We start from the raw sequence: 17,582 nt of genomic DNA on the forward strand, positions 1-17,582 counted from the left end.
CCTCCGAGATTGCAACAGACGCCATGGTAATCTCCGAGGTCGCAGCACGTGACGCAGACGTCCGCCACAAGCGGCGCTCGTTGCCTTTTCGCGGAGGAGAGTAACGGGAGAGGGCCAGGAACCGAGTTTACGGACAACGCGGCTGGCATCTAGTAAAGGAGGCATTGCTACAGCATGACTACAGTGACGGGACCCGGCACTTCAGCATCTACACTGCAGTGACAGAGCACGGCTGCATTGAAGCCATAGAATGTTGAAGCTTCATTCTGTTATGCTCCATTTAGTTATACAAAAGCGGGCATTAAGAATCATGACGCACTCGAGAACCGATACACCTGCAGCAGGCCACTGTTCAATCAACTAAACATATTGCCATTCGATCTGATGCGTGAGCATAAAACAGCTAGCTACGTAAACAGTGTTGTTAAACGTAATCATCATTTCCCTGTGTTCATATTTTTTTCATCATCACGTGCTACCAGAAATACTGCCGCTGGAAATTTAGACCTGCCTCCTATACATAATGTATATGGCAAAAGACTACTTGAATTTGTTGGAGTTAAGACATGGAACAACATGCCTTCCAAAATAAAGAACGCAACATTTCGGCAAAGCACTATTTATTAGCTATAACCCAATGATTTTGTGCCTGTATTCTTGCTTGGCGTTCTAGTTGTTTGGGGTTTGATAATTTATGTAACTGGTAATAATTTTTATGCATGCCGTAAAAAATTTTTTTTTCTGTTTTTTTGCTAATGTGTTGCATTCATCCCTTGTATTGGTCCCCTTATGCTTGTACCGAATGTTTATTATATTTTGCATATTCAGACCCATCCACTAGCATGCGGCTATATTGGGTCCAGCAGTCTTTTGCGTATGCACTAGTGTAACACCTATGATGATAATAATAAAGAAAGAGAGAAAAAAAGTTCACTAGAATTCTGATTCTGAATGGAAAGGGAACGGTAAAAAGCACATTTAAAAAAAGGCATGGAATATGTTCATGCTTGTGTAGCACCATGACAACGAATATATTGTACTGGATTAAGAAGTAGCCGGTAATTGCTCGCCGATAAACCGATAAAGACCGATAAACAAAAAGTGCGATGCAACTTGAGAAATAATTGAAGCTTCCAAGACTTTACAACAAAAGACTAAATCGTCGCGATGGTACATCAAAATTATTATTAAGTCGCCGTAGGCGTCGAAGCCTAGCTATAATGAAATTATTTTTGAACAGCACTGATAGTGTCCATGTAACGATGCTTGCTTGCGTACTGTCAAATGCTCATATACTGCGGCATGAAGCCCACGGCACGGCGCGAAAACGCGCTAGCAGCGAAAGCGAAACTGTGAGCGAACATGAATGCAGACGCGCAGTCAGCCACCGCGAACCCGTGCGATCGCTGCATTAATTTGAAGCTTCATTCTGCTGTGCTCCATTTGGTTACACAGACAGCTCACTATAAGAACATATTGCACATAGTTTTTTCTCAGCGATTGCCTACCTTTCACGCAAGAAACCGCTTCGGGGGAATCGATTGCGGCGACCGCGCGCAGTGTCCCACCTTGTACTGCATGTAGTAGATTTCTGTTTGTCCAAGATTATTATTTTAAAGGTAAAATACTTCTGTCCTTTCGAGAGTACTAGCGCCGATAGCCAACCCTATGCGGAGCACGCTGCGTTATCCCTCAGACTACGCAAGTGAGGCGCTTCCGACAGATGGCGGCTCCGTAAATCCTGTGAAACTATGCTCGCTGCTCGCCCCCAATACGACATCGTTATGGTACAGTGTACTAGAATAGGGGCAGTGTGTTCAGGAAGCCCTCGCCGCTGAGGCGCTTCATGTAGATAGCACGAGATGGCGCTGTAGGAACATGGGCTGTAAAGTCCCTTGATGATTTGAAAGTAGCGACACTCTTTGAACTCTGCCGCCGCCGCGCGACCTCCTCGCCTCCTCCTCGCCCCTTGTGCGTTCCCCCCGCGGTAACCAATTTCGCCCCCGTTTTTCTGCACGACGATTGGTCTCCCTGCCGTTGCCCTTGGAAACGCGCGGATCTTGAGTTTTGCTTGTGTTTTTCTTTTTCGTTCGCGCCATTTTCCTCCTCAGCACGGCTGGCTCGGCGCTTTAGCTCGGCGTAGCGAACGTTGTACGCCGTGTTTCCTGCTATATGTGCTAGCGCTATGCCGGGCTGTTGCGCATATAACTGCAGCAAGAAGCCTGAAGATGGTTATGCCGTTTTTATGATACCACAAGGAAAGCGTGACGGCTTGCGCAGGGAAGCAGTGGCTGCATGACAATGGCCGAAAGAACTGTTCCGACAAAGAACAGCGTTGTTTGCGAGCTGAGGCGTCTTTCTTATAGCTCGTAGCAAAGCATCCCGTAATGCTGCATTTTTTTTCATTCTTCCGCTCACCACGCCCACCACGCTCATAAACGCTCACCAGCGTTTATGTTGCGGTTGTCCTCAGTATGCTTAATATTCCCCTCACACGTCGCGAACTGTTGTTATTCACTCGGAAGTGCAGCCTTATAGATTGTGCTTTGCGCCCTGAAAAAATTAGTGACAAGTGTACCCGTATTATTGCAGGTGATGAGCGTTAGCTAGTCAACATTGAGTTTTTTTGAAGTTTTAAGGCGAAAGCCTTGAGATCTCTGTTTCAAGGTCGCCTTGTAAACTGGAGGTATCACGTGACCCAAGGAAGGCCAGAGGTGACCCAAATCATGTCTGCGCCTGCATAAGAGAATGATTGCCCAAGTTAATTAATGAATCATTAGTGATTGACATAAAATGGATTAGGGAGGATTAATGATTAGCGTGTATTAAAGAAGATTAAGGTGTATTAGAGTGCCTTAAGAAGGATTAAGATGCATGAATAAGGATTAAGGTGGGTGGAGGAGGATTAAAGCCGATTAATGTGGATTAAGGTGAATTATGGTTGCTAAAGGAGAATTAAGACCGATTAAGGTGGATTAGGGACCATAGAGCTGGATTAGGTTTGATAGAGGTGGATTAGGGTGTATTAAGGTAGATTGGGACTATTAAGCAGGATTAAGGTGGATGATGGAGGATTAAGACGGATTATAATGGATCGCGGTTGATAAAGGAGGATTAAGAACGTATATGGTAGGTAAGGTGCATTAGGGGCGATGTAGATTGATTAGGTTGTATTAAGGCGGATTGGGAGTATTAAGCTGGATTAAGGTGGATGAAGGAGCATTAAGGTGGACTAAGGTGAATAAGGGTTCATTGAGTATTAAGCCCGATTAGTCTACCATAATCCCCCTAATGCACATTAATCCACCGAATCCCCATTCATCGACCTTAATCCTCCTTCATCCACTTTAATCCACCATAATCTACGAGAGTCCACCTTAATGAACCCTAATCCAACGTCATCGACCTTAATCTGCTCTAACTCTCCTTAATTCACTTTAATCCTCCTTAACCAACGCTACTACTTCCTCATCCACTTTAATCCGCCCTAATCCGCTATAATCGTCCTTAATTCACCTTAATCCACATTCATCTACTTTAGTCCACGCTTATCCTCCTTCATTCACTTTAATTCACTTTAGCCCACCATAATCCTCCTTAATGCAACTTAATCCTTCCTAATCCATCCTCCTCCTTCTTCATGCACTTTAATCCACCCTAATCCACTATAATCGTCCTTAATGCACCTCAACACATCTTCATCCACCCTAACCCACCTTCATCGAACTTAATCCAACCTTGTCCTCCTTTATGCACCGTAATCCACTTTCATCAACTTTAATCCACCTTAACCCTCCTTAATACACCCGAATTCATCTTAATCCAATCCTAATCAATCATTACTTTGCTAATCATTAATCATCTCCTATGCGCGGCTGCACATGCTTTGGTTCGCTTCCCGCCTTCCTTCGGTCACGCGATATTTTCTGTAGCCCACAACGGGACCTTGATACAGAGGTTTAAGGCTTTCGCTTAATAAGCCACACACAAAGGGATGTGTCACAAGCAATACTATATCAGACGCACGAAATAAAGCATCTCATCATGCGGCAGAAAAATTGTCTGGAGTATAGAACTCGCCTCAAAAGCTCCTTTTACATCGGTATACCCCGTTCATACGGCTTTAGGAAAAAACCAACCTCGTCATAAATGTTGCCTCTAGCATTATCGATGCTGCTGTTAGCATTTCTCAAAATTTTCAACCCCACTGGGGCGCGCAACTGGCCCAAAATAACACGCCTCCATAGAATCCTGCGGCCCGTCCGCGGTAGCCAAGGAGGAATAGCGTGCCGTGCGCAGCCGGCGGGCGAGGAGAATCGAGGAGGAAAGCGCCGTGAGGAGGAGAGTGTCGCTACTTTCAAACATCAAGGGGCTTTAATGGGCTGTACGGAACGTACGGCGCAGCGCCAGCACTGCATGCTGATATTTTGATAATCATTTTCTGTCGCAATCAAATAGACGTGCAAATCATCTGCGGGTGTTAAGATGCATCCCCGAAACTCACTTCATATAAGAGATGAATTGTATGTGCACTCCTAGCGCATCTCAACGCCCATTAGACACATTTATTAACCTAACTGCAAAGGTTTTGCAGACACCGAAGTAGTGGCGTAAAGCCGTTAAATTTGTTTTGAGCCATGCTGCCACGTAACTAGAAATTATTCGAACAGAAAAGTCGGCTGCAAATAACGCCGTAGTTAAAGACATCGAATTGATTTAAACTAACTCGGATTCCAGGTGCGCACATTTTCTTTTGCGGTTCGCATTCATAAAAAAGCGGCCGCGGCATCCGCGAGCCAACGTCAAGCGCTTAGTTCCTCAGCCGCTGTTGTAGGAGAGAAGGCAAAACAATATGTACGTACATAGCCCAAAGCCAAAGAGCTTCCCTGCTTGTCATTTACCTTCTTTCGCGATAAACATTTGTCCCTCGTTCTTTCATTCGGTTTCGCGAGCGCCCCGCAACTACATTTGCACAGTTTATTCGTGATTTTTTTTTATTTACATCATGAAGTGTTCCCGAACGTCAGGCTTATGTGCGAGTATGAGACACACCGACATCCTACATTCCTATGGAACGAATAAAACAGGTAGGAATGACGCCAAGTAAAAGGGATCTCTGCAAAACTACACACAGCATGCCAAAACACAGAAAAACAGTGCAAGTACATTCCTACCCAAACAACGGAGACCTACACCGGAATTATAATGCGCAAATAAATTACTTAATTCATTTTAATTATATTCACAAAGTTAGCTTTTTGAATGCACCAGAAGAAGTTGTGCATTCAGAAGAAAAACACAAAGAAGTGTACGCATACATATGTTGCACCAGCCTGCTAAGAACAGTGTAGCTAACTATAAAGTGCAATTTCTTTTTTCGTGGTGCTTCTCTTCACTGATTAACACCTTTAACGTGAAAGTGCAGCCTTGTTAGGACATTAAGACGCACAACTGTTGATGTGAAATTATCAGCATGTAATTTTAAGCTATATATATATATATATATATATATATATATATATATATATATATATATATATATATATATATATATATATATATATATATATATATATATATATATAGCCAAATTTACAGCTTTCACTAGAATCATGACATCAACTATGCTGTCGCTGCAAAGCTCCTTTTTGCTGAAGAAGGTTGTAAATATATTCCCTCAAGTTTCTTTAGTGCTTCGAAAAGCAACTTGGAGGGATACAGCAATCCACCCCTGTCACAAATGTCGTGAATTTTGAGGCTGCTACTGACACTAGAGTTCTGCAAAAGAAGAGAGCGAAAGTCCTCACATTTCGTGCGAATAAAAAATTTCTGCGCGACATACCCTGCCATATATAATGGATGAGGCGGTCATCACTCCTTTCCTCCACATAAGCCCGGTGCTCTGCCGGAGTATTGTTTAGCATTTGCTCTACCAGCGTCAGATTTCCAGCTTAAACTAACTCGTCAATTGTTACGCAACGTCCCCTTCCTTGTCAGAATTATCAGGTGAGTGAAGTAGCGATACCAAATATTTACTGACTTCTGTGTTCCCTAGCTGTTTGCATCGCCTTCGCCAATACATAGAAAGGCAATTCACAACAATCAAAAATTGAGACAGCGTTGGGTGATCGTTGGATCCGCACGACTACCACACAAGAAGTTCTCCAACTTTTATTGGCTTAGTCTAGATGTCAATAGGTATTTAAAACCCTCTCCTTCCAAGTAATCTAACAGAGCCAAAGTGCTGCACAATGTCACACGGAGCCTATCTGCCGTCGTCTGGCTCAAGCCGCAAAGTCCTTTTGCAATGGAAAGCATATTTAGCGCCAGCGAAGAAGGACATAAGGGAGACGACACCACAATGCGCTAACTTCAGCAGCTAGATTTTCAGGAAACACCCACCTATTATTTTAACCCATGCCCAGTTAAATAGGCGGGTGTTTACTGAAAAGAAGTTGAAGTTAGCGCATTGTGGTGTCGTTTCCCTTCTGTCCTAGTTCGCTGGCGCTAAATATGATTTCCAAGTCAGTCTACCAACACGCCCAACAAATGGCAATCCTTTTGCATGTGACTCCCAACGAGACAGAAACTCGAGGAATCCCTCAAGAGCCCTTCTGAGCAAGCACATGGCAAGCACGCTGCAACTGGCCGCAACACACGGAGAACGCATCCGTACAGCCCGTGCGACTGCAGCGCCGCCGCATACATCCGGGACCTGTCTACGCTCCCGGCTTCAAAGCGGTGCGTGGCGCGCGGCGCCGTCTGAACACACTGCCCCTATCTAGTACACTGTAGTTATGGGCGTCTTGCGCTGGAGTTTGAGGTATAGTAGCGGCGCCTGGTGGCGGCGCGGGAAACGACATTTGGGTCGTACCAGCTTGGGTCGTATTGAACCCTGGCTGTGGCGAAGCACGTTTGTAGGCCGAGTTTTGCGTCGATTCGCACTTTTTTTCTGCCCTGTTGCGAGTGCGAAAAGGCTCGTCACTTCTCACAGACCACGCCGACCACGCTGCGAGCTTGCCGCAGCCTATAGTTTAACGAAAACGAACTCTCCGTGTGCCGTGGGACGTAATGCTAGGAGCAGAAGGAATCGGTGACGCCCATCCGGAGAGACCTAGCCCAGCCTCGAAAAGGCGTCACCGTCATTACTTCTGCGTCGTGGGCTGCCATGAACAAGAAGGCCTGAATCCCAACATCAGATTCTACTGTTTTCCTTCAAGGCCTCACGAAGTGGAGCATCGGGCGCGCTGCATAGCTGCAGTTCGTCGCGCCGAGTAAGCGAAACTTCGCGCCATGCTGACTGCTTCGCCTGTCTTGAAGCTTGCTTAATTATCTGCGTTCTAAAGTTCGGTCTTTTGCACCTACATTCCCGACAGCAGACCGACATAGCAGCAGGCATGGCTGGTAATTAATTCACGATTCGAGACCCGGCCACAGGGACGTGCGAAGTGGTGAAGTGACCAGGTGTGTGCAAATGAGCACAAATGGTCGGGCTCATTCGATGACAATTCACTACTCCACTACGAGCAGCACAGGTTAAGAGAGTTAAATGCGCTCATCCTTGATGTCAAGCCAGCACGCTGAGGCAGCGCAGCAAGGCAGTATTGATTGCAGCACATCGATGTTCGAGCGCTGTCATTAAAACCTACATCAAGCGAGCAGCGCACGAGCTCGCGCTGCAGCGCGATTCGCACGTACGTGCGAGCTCATATGCATTGCATCAGTTATTCCCAGTTACTAAAAGGGACAGATGGCCGCTACTACAACGCAGGCATAACTACTCGTTTAGCGGCATGCAGTCAACAAAGATCGCAGAGGCCCGCCGTTTCGCGGCATGTCAAAAGACCGCTGCCGTCGCGGGGCGTACGATCGTGCGCTCGAGCAGTTCCGTACACCTGATGCCTGCTTATCGCTGCTGTGGATTCATTTATAGCAAGCATTTCCTCGCGTTTGTGCGCCTGAATCTAGCAGCTAGCGTGCAAACCTTACCTGAAGTTCCACTTCGTACGCGACTCGCTTCACTTGCGATTGACACGGTGCTAAAACTTCGCCGCCTAATTCTTGAACGGCGTACACGTATTCGGCACTGCATAGTTTCTTGCCTTTACGCAGCGTGCCACCCCTGAAAAAATCTTCGGCGCCCGATATTCGCTGCAGGCGGTGAAACAACAGAACCGAAAGTGGTGGGTCCATATTGTAAACGTGCTTTCCGAAGCAGACGACCGAGCTTGGTACGACCCATTTTAGCGCAGAGGGCGCTTTTTAGCACCTTTTTTTGCAGCGCCCCCTGGGCAACGCAAGAGCCCCATAGTGACGTCCCCGTCGCTACAGTGTAGTTAAATGAGGTTAAGTGACGGGCCCCGTGACTGTAGAGCTGATGTTAAGGTACCGGGCCCCGTCATAATTCTGTCTTTCTCCCCCTTACCTTTATAAATTAAATTCATTCTAATTTGTCGCCAACTGTCTGGTATTCGTATATGTAACCACGGATATCCGTGGGACGTCCGCCATAAGTCCCAACGTCCGTCCATTCGGATATCCAACATGGACGTCCGTGGGACGTACAGGAGAAGTCCATATCCTGTTTGGATGTCCGAAGGACATCCCAATGGGATGTCCATGGGACATCCAGTTTTGAACGTCCGCTGGCTGTCCGTAAATAGGCATGTCCAGGATATATACACTAGCTAACATAATTATGTAAACTAACATGAAAATATTGCCGGAAAATTGTTCATATTATGTTTGCTTGTTTTTATTCTCTGTCAGACACAGTCTACGCTTTGCAAAGGCAAAATAAATATATTTCCAACTTGATATATAATTTGCCCATTTTAACATCGTAGTATTATAATACGTTTCTTTTCTATCAGTGGGTCATATAAATGAAGTTTGCTTTCAAAAAATGCTTGTGGATGACTAGCAGAATAGATAAGCGCCCATTTGAAGCGACTTCAAAAAAAAAAATGGAAAGACGCACGTAGGAAACGTACACAAGACGGGAATGAGGCTGGTTCCTGTCTGTCCAGCCTCTTTCTAGTCTTGTATTCCTGCGTGCATTTTTTGGCATGTTTTTTTCTTAAAACAGGAAGTAGTTTCCTGTGTTCAAATTTGCATATAATTATACAATTGCATGCTACAAGTGGAGAATTCTTATTTTGTTTCATTTTGAATCCTCAATCACTATGTGCAGCCAAACAGGTCTAGTAAAGCTTTAGTAAAAATCAAGGAAAACATTCCACAATTCAACAAGACTTTATTTTCCACTTTTGTAAGCTAATTAAGCACCATCATGGTCCTGCACGGAAGTAGCGTCTGGTTTCTGTACAGCAACTGAAATAAACAGACAAGTAATAATTAAACTCCATTTTAAGCGTTAGCTTCAACCTCTAGCTGCCAAATGTTTACTCAAGAAAACCATTTCACATACACTTTCAGTCTTTCTTAGCAGTGGCTGCACACCTTTCTTTTGCCCTGCGCAGCCACTCCTTTATGTGGTAGAGCACGTCGTCTACCGTGCAGTCTTTGTGGTGGCGTGTCCGCCGAGCAGCCGCTAAAAGAAATGGGCGCGCCTTAAGTTTCAAGAAACAGTCAATTTCTACCAGATGTGAAGATGTACACTTACAGAACAGAACTTTGACGAGCTTCAGGTCCCTAAATCGAACCTTGCCTTTGCGGCCGTCCATACTAAATTCCGACGCAGCCTGATCACTCATTATATAAGCCATCATTGACTTAATAGTTGTGTTCAGGGTTCTTGTTCCATAGCCCATAAGGTCCAGAACCTGGAAGAAATTTAGGATGTGTATGTAACTCTCAGCTAACATGCAAGTACATAGCATATCTTCTGAGATGTCGGTGTGGCAGTGAAATGGGTTTACACAGATGCAAATGCCAGGGCCACTGAGCACATGTATCTGTGAATGCAAACAAGACGAAAATTGTATGCACTGAAACAAGTGGAGCAAAGTTGGTCATTCACTGGCACACTTTTTTGAAACAGGTTGTACATATGCAAATATTCAGCAAAACCGAGACGCTAGCATCTGAAACGAAATGTCTTACTGAACCATACCAGAGCTTCACTTTTTCCTTCAGTCAGTTCTTCATTGAAATCAAGGACTTCTCGCACACTGTCCAGTGGGCAGCGCAGCACTGGCTCAGGAGTGTTTGAAGTTTCTGCACCTGGAGGACTATTTCTTTGTAGGGCTACTGTCAGCATCTGTATAATTTCAGCCTGATTGTGCCTCACGATATTTAAACTGTTTATAACCCGCCGCTGAAACTCTGTAAGAGGGAAAACAGCATTAAACAAGTAAAGTAAGCCAGAGTACTGCTGTTCGAAAACTTACCAGCACTGCTCAGGGCTGTCCCCGAGGTTTGTCGACAACCTGGAAAGTGCAACACAGCGATTAATGAGCAAGCACCCCAAAAGTGTGTTGGAACTGTGAGAAATAGGCAAAGTGAGTTTTACAATTGGCACTGGGGCTGGCATCCAAATGCTGCTGACTCTCAGCTCCTGCAATAATAGCTGCAGTGTTTGTTATGCAACTCGTTTCTGAACGTGTGCAAGCAAGACAGAACAAAATGACATGAAATTGGGAAAACCTTTTTACCTTGGGACTGTTGCGCCACCTCAGCCACAGCCACACAATCCCTAATTAGGCCGACTTCGTCCTCATTCCGATTTTCGAAAGGAAGAGCGGGTGTCTCCCGACTAGAACCTGCAGAAAGAGAGGGTCAGTGCAATCAAACGACACCTAGCTGGCAATGAGCTGATATGCTACCTGGCAGTGACGTCATCTCTGAATTTCCTTGCAGAGGCTCCATTCTGCGCTTTTTTGGGACTCTGCAAGCTGAACAAAACCAATGAAACCTCACATTGAAAACAACCACCAAATGGTCTGCCAACAAAAAATATGCGAATTTTATAAGCTCAGGGCCACCATTTAAAATTTTCTAAGTTACTCATGTTACTGGATCCTTATGTAGTGCACCACCTGGCAATCACTTTTCCACACACTAGTGCCACTGAAAGTAGCAACTTGACCAAGGTAAAATACGAAAACAAAAGTCTTACGTGTCTTGTGCTGCATGGAAAGCTGCAAGGGGGCGCGCGGAAGGTCATCATCGGAATCAGATTCCGAACTGTAGCGCAAAGGTCTAATTCTCTTCCGCTTTCCACCGCCATCAGATTCCGATAAATCGGACCTGAACCGGGCCTCTTCCAACTTTGCACGGCCATCTTCATATGTGTCTGAGGTATAGTGCATTGACAATAGTTAGAAGGCCGAAACTATGCACACGATCACATGTATACCATCAACATAAATTAATTGAAGCGCGGACAGTAAAGTGATGACAACGACTGCTACGTGCAATGGCTTTGGAGGCTGTTTCTAAACATGCATGGAGCAGTTCAAAGTAAAAATTTTAGAGTGAAATAACCCACTGGCATGCACATATGCAGGTAAATTTGTAAACCGAACAAAGCAATTAATGCAATATAACTTCGTAACTGGCGTTTGAATTTATAGTGACAGTACACATAATAGTCAAGGGAATACTCACGGAATACACCTTTCACGAGCGCATCATATGAGAGGAATCCCGCATCTGGTTTTGCTGCGCGTCGAACCATTCTTGTGGCTCTATCTGATGGCACTTTTGGCCACAGACATTTGTCACCATTTACCCACGTGCAAGGCACAACCTCCACTTCCTCTGTAGCAGTAAACTCCACAATTGCATACATCTGAAATGATGCCACCACGCGCATATTAAAACAAAAAACCCAACTATACATTTAAAAAAAAAGGTACACTATTTCAGCTATCGCTCTACACCATCCCAGACAGGCCGGGCCACATGCACGCTAATCGTTGTCAAGGCGGAATTAGCTGCAGCGCGACAGGTTAAATAATAATAATTTATTTGCTCAAAGACATGAGCCCCCCACCCGGTGACATGCAAGGCTACAAAGGATAGACGCACGTGCGCCGGCTAGCCCATCAACGAAGGGTAATAAATAGTACAAATAACGGCAGCGCTTTGCATAAATATTAATATAAGGACCACTAAGCATAGATGCACTTACCATGCTCTGGCAAACTTCAAATTAAGTGACCGCGCCGACCACGCTCCGAGCTCAGGTTTGAATTGGGCGCCGGGACAGACGAAGTAAATATCTATACGCGTACAAAGGTAGCAAGCGCACAGAAAAAAAAGAAGCGCTATATATATATATATATATATATATATATATATATATATATATAGTGGTATAAAGTTTGTAAACAGGGATAACGTACCTCAGACAGGCTGGCCAACGTTTCTACAGGAGGACCTATCTTCGTCAAAGGCGGCCTCGTCATCGTCGGCGTGTTAGTTTTAAAGGGTTAGTGCAGTGACGTCACATGCGGAAGTTGTCGCTGGCGGCTGGTTTTAAAGAGAGCGATTACAAGAGGAAACAAGCGCTGTCGTCCGACGTCTGTGAGCTTCATTCTCAAGACGAGAGGATGAGAGCGTGAGAGTGGGCACGCGGGGAGAAAAGAAAAGAAATAGAAGCAGAAAAAAGGGGAAAAAAGGGGAAAGGGGGGTGGGGTAATGGGCGGCGCAAAAAAAGGGGGGTAGTGAAAGAAAAAGAAAGAGAAAAATGAGATCTTTAAGAAATACGGGGGCTTGGGGGCGTGTTGGAGATGCGAAAGGTTAGGAGGTACTCAGGGGGAGTCGTTGGCGGCATGTTTTTGAGGCATTAGAACGGCCACACACACACACACACAAGAAAAAAAACATGAGTAGGCAATGTTAAAGGCACAGAGCCTGGACGATCAGCGAAGTCTGGTGGACCGGGCCCGGGCTGCAGCATTAGCCAACGGCTTTCTGGACTGAGAGAGCCGCCCACCTAGGGCGAAGAAAGGACACTTTCTCGCTGTTTCTTAAAATAAACGTTCATTCCTCCTGAAAGTGACTTGAGTAGCATAGTAGTAATACGCCGAGTAATTTTGAAATAGTTAAGGTGGCGACGTCGTTTCGTCTGCGGTGCAATGTATGGTGTGACTGCAGGCAGCGGCATGGTCTTTCAAGGGGCACTGCCCCACGCGCTTAACGTAGGTGTCGTTACGGCGGCATCCAGAGATGGCGATACTCTGGGTTGAGGCGCCGAAAAAGGCATATTGACTTCCGAATGTGTTGTCGAGGGGGTTTAAAAAAAAAGATAAAAAAGGGGGGAGGGAAGGGAGAGGGGGGCCGAAACCGGTATAACAAACAGGAGGGTAACGCACGCAGAAGCGGGCGGGGGCAAGTGTACATGGAAGAAGGGGATCGTACAGTTGGTATAGACGTAAAAACCTGAAAGAGTACATTAAATTGAGTAGTAGGCAGGAAAAATTTTTTTCGAAATGGAAGAGTAGATGAGGTTAAGAATTAAAGTTGGCTCGTGGCCTAATGTGTTTTGTGTATTGGTTGATGATATGAGAGTTTCAGATTTAAGTTACAGCTTTTAAAGATTCTAAGTTGCCGCGTGCCAAATCAATTCCTGTCGGGTGTAGGCAATTAAACTTGTGTATGAGGTATGATTCCGTATATATATATATATATATATATATATATATATATATATATATATATATATATATATATATATATATATATATATATATATATACGGGATATACGGCTATACTACGGGAGGCCTAGCTCGCTTGGGCTCACTCGTCTGGTGGCACAACATAGTGTGCGTAGAGCATCGCAACTTAAAAACGAGGAGCAGCTTCTGTTGTGTCAGTCAAAGCTCACTGAATTGCAAGTGCTGGAACTGGTAAAGTACGAGGGAAGGAAAAATTTCAATGTCCAAGAACAACAAAGAAAGAAACGGGAGCGTGACAATATCCCAACGGCCATCAGAGCTGATTCTCAAAGCCAAAACCCTGACTCCGAGGCGACCGATTGTTCTGAAGTAATCAGTGGAAAAAAGCACGAGACGGTGGGCAACGCCTCAAATGTCATAAACTTGTCGAGTAGCCCATTGTCGAGTGCGCAACTAAATCTCCTTTCGAAAGGTCTAACTTTTTGTCCGGCGTCAGGAAGGATGAACGAGTTTCAATTGTTTCAAGATTTGGATGACTTCGCGAGAAATTTGCGACTACGGGAGTACTTTTATGATCGAAAAACTACAGAAGGGTGTCTTGACCAGCTACCTGAACTCTCCGAAAAATCATGGACACCTGGCGAGGCACGCGACAAATACTTGGACATGTATATTTGTGCGGTTCAAAAAGACATTATAAAAGAGTACGAGAGGCATCGTCCCATCCGCAGCAACCTCTCAAAAGAGGAAGAGCAGGCACTGCGAACTCTACGTGATGATCAGACAATTGTCATTAAGCCAGCGGACAAGGGTGGTGCAGTGGTGGTACTTGACCGGAATGTTTACATAGCCGAAGGTTTCCGTCAACTGGGAAACTCTAAATTTTACAGAGAACTCCCAAGCAATCCTACCCAGAAATTTGAAAGCGAAATAAAGGACGCCCTAACCACTCTGCGCAAGGCAGGGCAGATAACCGATAAGACGCTCAAAGCATTGATACCAAGAAACTCTGGCCCCGGCCGTTTCTACCTACTACCCAAAAACCACAAAATAAACAATCCCGGTCGGCCTATCGTTTCCAGTGATGGAACAGTGACTGAGAAAATATCCAGCTTTATTGACAGTCTCATTAAGGACATCCCATCTTCATTTCCCTCGTACATTAAAGACACAAATCATTTCCTTCGGGAGGTATCAAACCTGACGGTACCGGCGGGGGGTTACTTGGTCACTGGATGTCGCATCTTTGTACACCAATTCATACCTCACGCCGAGGGCATAGCTTCCGTAGTTTCAGCTTACGCTGGCTCCAGCCAACCTAGACAATTAGATAAAGACACAGTTGCGACTCTTTTAAATCTAGTACTGAAATATAATCACTTTGAGTTCGAGGACAAGCATTATTTGCAAATCAGTGGAACCGCCATGGGAACGAAGATGGCGCCAAATTATGCAAATATCTTTATGGCATCTTTAGAAATACCCTTCCTCGCAAACTCGGCCGTAAAACCAATATTTTATAAGCTATTCCTGGATGACATTTTCTTTGTGTGGGCCGACAATGAACAAAGTCTCTTAGACTTCATTTCCAATTTCAATTCTCTGCACCCGTCAATCTGCTTTACGCACAACTTCTCCCAAAATAGTATTCACTTCCTCGACGTCACTCTGTCACTGAGTGGCGGTCGCATTTCCCCGTCCCTATACAAAAAGCCAACAGATCGTCGGCAATATCTGCATTTTTATAGTAGCCACCCCCATCACTGCAAAATAGGCATTCCCTACTCCCAGGCCCACAGATACAGAAGAGTCTGTTCCCAATCTGCGCAATTTGAGCGACACGCGGAGGAACTGAAATCTGCTCTCATACGCCAAAAATATCCTCCAAAAATAGTAGACGATGCCATTGAACGCGCCCGCAGCTTAGATCGCGCACAGATAATGGGAGAAAAGGTTAGCAATACCAATACACAATCAGATCGAAACTTGGTCCTCACATACACCACCGGTGCTCCGCGGGTCAATGCCATGGATTCTCACCCGCCATTTTAATATCATGAAACGCTAGAGCATCCGACTCGCTACTATCTTCAAGCAGCCGCCTCGGGTTGTGTATAGAAGAAACAAAAATTTAAGGGATTTGTTAGTCAGGGCGAGGACACAGAAGTCAAACACGCCCGAGGGCTGTCGACCGTGTGGGAAACCTCGTTGCAAGGTATGCCGTCACATGACAACAGCAGACACGGCTGAAGCATCGAACTCGCCCTTCGTATATAAAATTACCGAAAATCTTGACTGTGATTCCAGTAACGTCGTGTACAAAATTCGATGCGAGGTGTGTAAGCAGGAATATATATCGGCCAAACAGAGATCCCTTTCCGCCTACGGTTTAACAATCACCGCGCGCATGTGAAAAGTCTCCCCAATTGCACCCTTCTCCAGGCACGTTCGGCTGCCAGATCACTACTTTGAACGCGTGAGCGTTGTGCTCTTGCAATCTGGTTTCCAACACACCCGTGCACGCGAGCAGAGAGAATCTTTTTTCATCCATAAATTTGGAACGTACACTAAAGGAATTAATGAGAGTCCGGGGCGGATGACGTGCCTCCGAGATATGCCGTGAAAGTGCATGGGAAACGCGAATACATGCTATGTACTGTAAAATTGAGACGCTGGCTATTCACTGCTTACTCACCCCTCCGCATACGCCTCAAGGGGGCGAGCGGAAAACCAATAAATTCAGTTTCCTGGACCCTGCCACTGAAGTGTCATTCTAAGTGACCTATTGCCCTTCCTGAAATACGCACGTGCTGACTTGATGTCAGTTGTCTGTTAAACAACGTTCAAAAACTGGACCACAAGGAGGCTATTTAACTCGACGCCCTAAATCTAAGCCCATGGGCGCACTTGCGTTGCGAATCCCATGCATTTTTTGGAACTATTTTTTTTTCTTTTTGTCGCACCGTAGCTGGACCACAAAGCTGCCGGAACGGGCCGTGCCTTGTATATTTGTACTGTGACACTGTGTTTCTTTCTACAAGTTGCCGCTCTTCTGTCTTCCTTCTGGGCCCCTTCTCTATTGTGTCCCCCGCCACCCGCTCCCGCTACAACGGCAGCCCACGCACTGGAGCTGCGGAGCGACCGCTTTCTCCCTCCTTGCCTCGGGCGCACGGGAACCTAGCTGCCGCTACTTCCCGCCCCCCTCCCTCTCCGTTTTACGTCTCCCTCCTCCTGTGTGATTTTTTCTTTTTCTTTCCGTTTTCTTTTTTTTCCTCACTTACCTCCTTGCTCTACATACATGTGACTCCGCCTTCCTCTAACTGCCCTGCATAGCTGCCAAAGGCCGCTGTAAATCTGCCAAGGCGCCGAAAATCAATCACTGTCACAACTGTTCCTCTCGGTTTGATGTATGTAAGAACGACCGGGTACCCGGTCTGGTGTCTTCCCTACCACGGCCGAACTGCCATTTTTTTGTAAACCCTGATGAAGATCGGTCCACCGATCGAAACTGTCGAAATTAAATACTTGTTCTGTTTACCTTGTAGCACCACTCAAGTTCTTTATATATATATATATATATATATATATATATATATATATATATATATATATATATATATATATATATATATCACCCATGGTGCTGGCGATGGCACTATCGCTTGTGCGCGACGGAGCATTGGCCCTCGCCAGGCAACAAAAACAAATCTCAAAGGCTATGCTTTTGGTGCCCGCGTGCGCTGAAAGCGAGTATACGAAAGCTACAGTACGTCACAGCCGCCATGTAGTAACAGTAATCTCAGAGGCTATAATTTTCTGCCCTTAAAGTGCCAAAAGCCTTAGCAGAAACACAAAACGCGAAAATCGAACAACAAATATTTCCAAAATAAGTAAATATTTCACTGTGTAATAATAAAATACTTTAAAAATTCATTTAAGTTTGCGTAGATGCACGTTGATGCGTTATAGGCCCTTTGCAAAGCAGAAGCCTTGC

The 17,582-nt window shown here is 45.4% G+C and overlaps 1 protein-coding gene across 4 annotated transcripts; it reads right to left on the minus strand.

The window, feature by feature from the left end:
- Positions 1–9,236: 9,236 nt before the first annotated feature.
- Positions 9,237–13,193, minus strand: LOC139046661 (uncharacterized). Of its 4 annotated transcripts, XM_070533928.1 has the most exons (12): positions 12,312–12,336; positions 12,098–12,188; positions 11,572–11,755; positions 11,081–11,257; positions 10,788–10,856; positions 10,617–10,724; positions 10,475–10,531; positions 10,353–10,391; positions 10,076–10,287; positions 9,626–9,785; positions 9,431–9,553; positions 9,237–9,333 (listed from the first exon to the last, which is right to left on the minus strand). In XM_070533928.1, exons 2-11 carry the CDS (start codon positions 12,098–12,100, stop codon positions 9,435–9,437), a joined length of 1,128 nt encoding a protein of 375 aa, XP_070390029.1. In that variant the 5' UTR covers positions 12,101–12,188; positions 12,312–12,336; the 3' UTR covers positions 9,237–9,333; positions 9,431–9,434. The 4 variants fall into 4 exon arrangements, with proteins under 4 accessions (XP_070390029.1, XP_070390023.1, XP_070390017.1 ...); XM_070533922.1 differs by lacking the exon at positions 12,098–12,188 and having other exon boundaries at positions 10,475–10,519; positions 12,312–13,193; XM_070533916.1 differs by lacking the exon at positions 12,098–12,188 and having other exon boundaries at positions 12,312–13,193.
- Positions 13,194–17,582: the final 4,389 nt, after the last annotated feature.

The sequence above is a fragment of the Dermacentor albipictus genome, chromosome 1 (genome assembly GCF_038994185.2).
Source record: "Dermacentor albipictus isolate Rhodes 1998 colony chromosome 1, USDA_Dalb.pri_finalv2, whole genome shotgun sequence".
Taxonomy (NCBI): Eukaryota; Metazoa; Arthropoda; class Arachnida; order Ixodida; family Ixodidae; genus Dermacentor; species Dermacentor albipictus.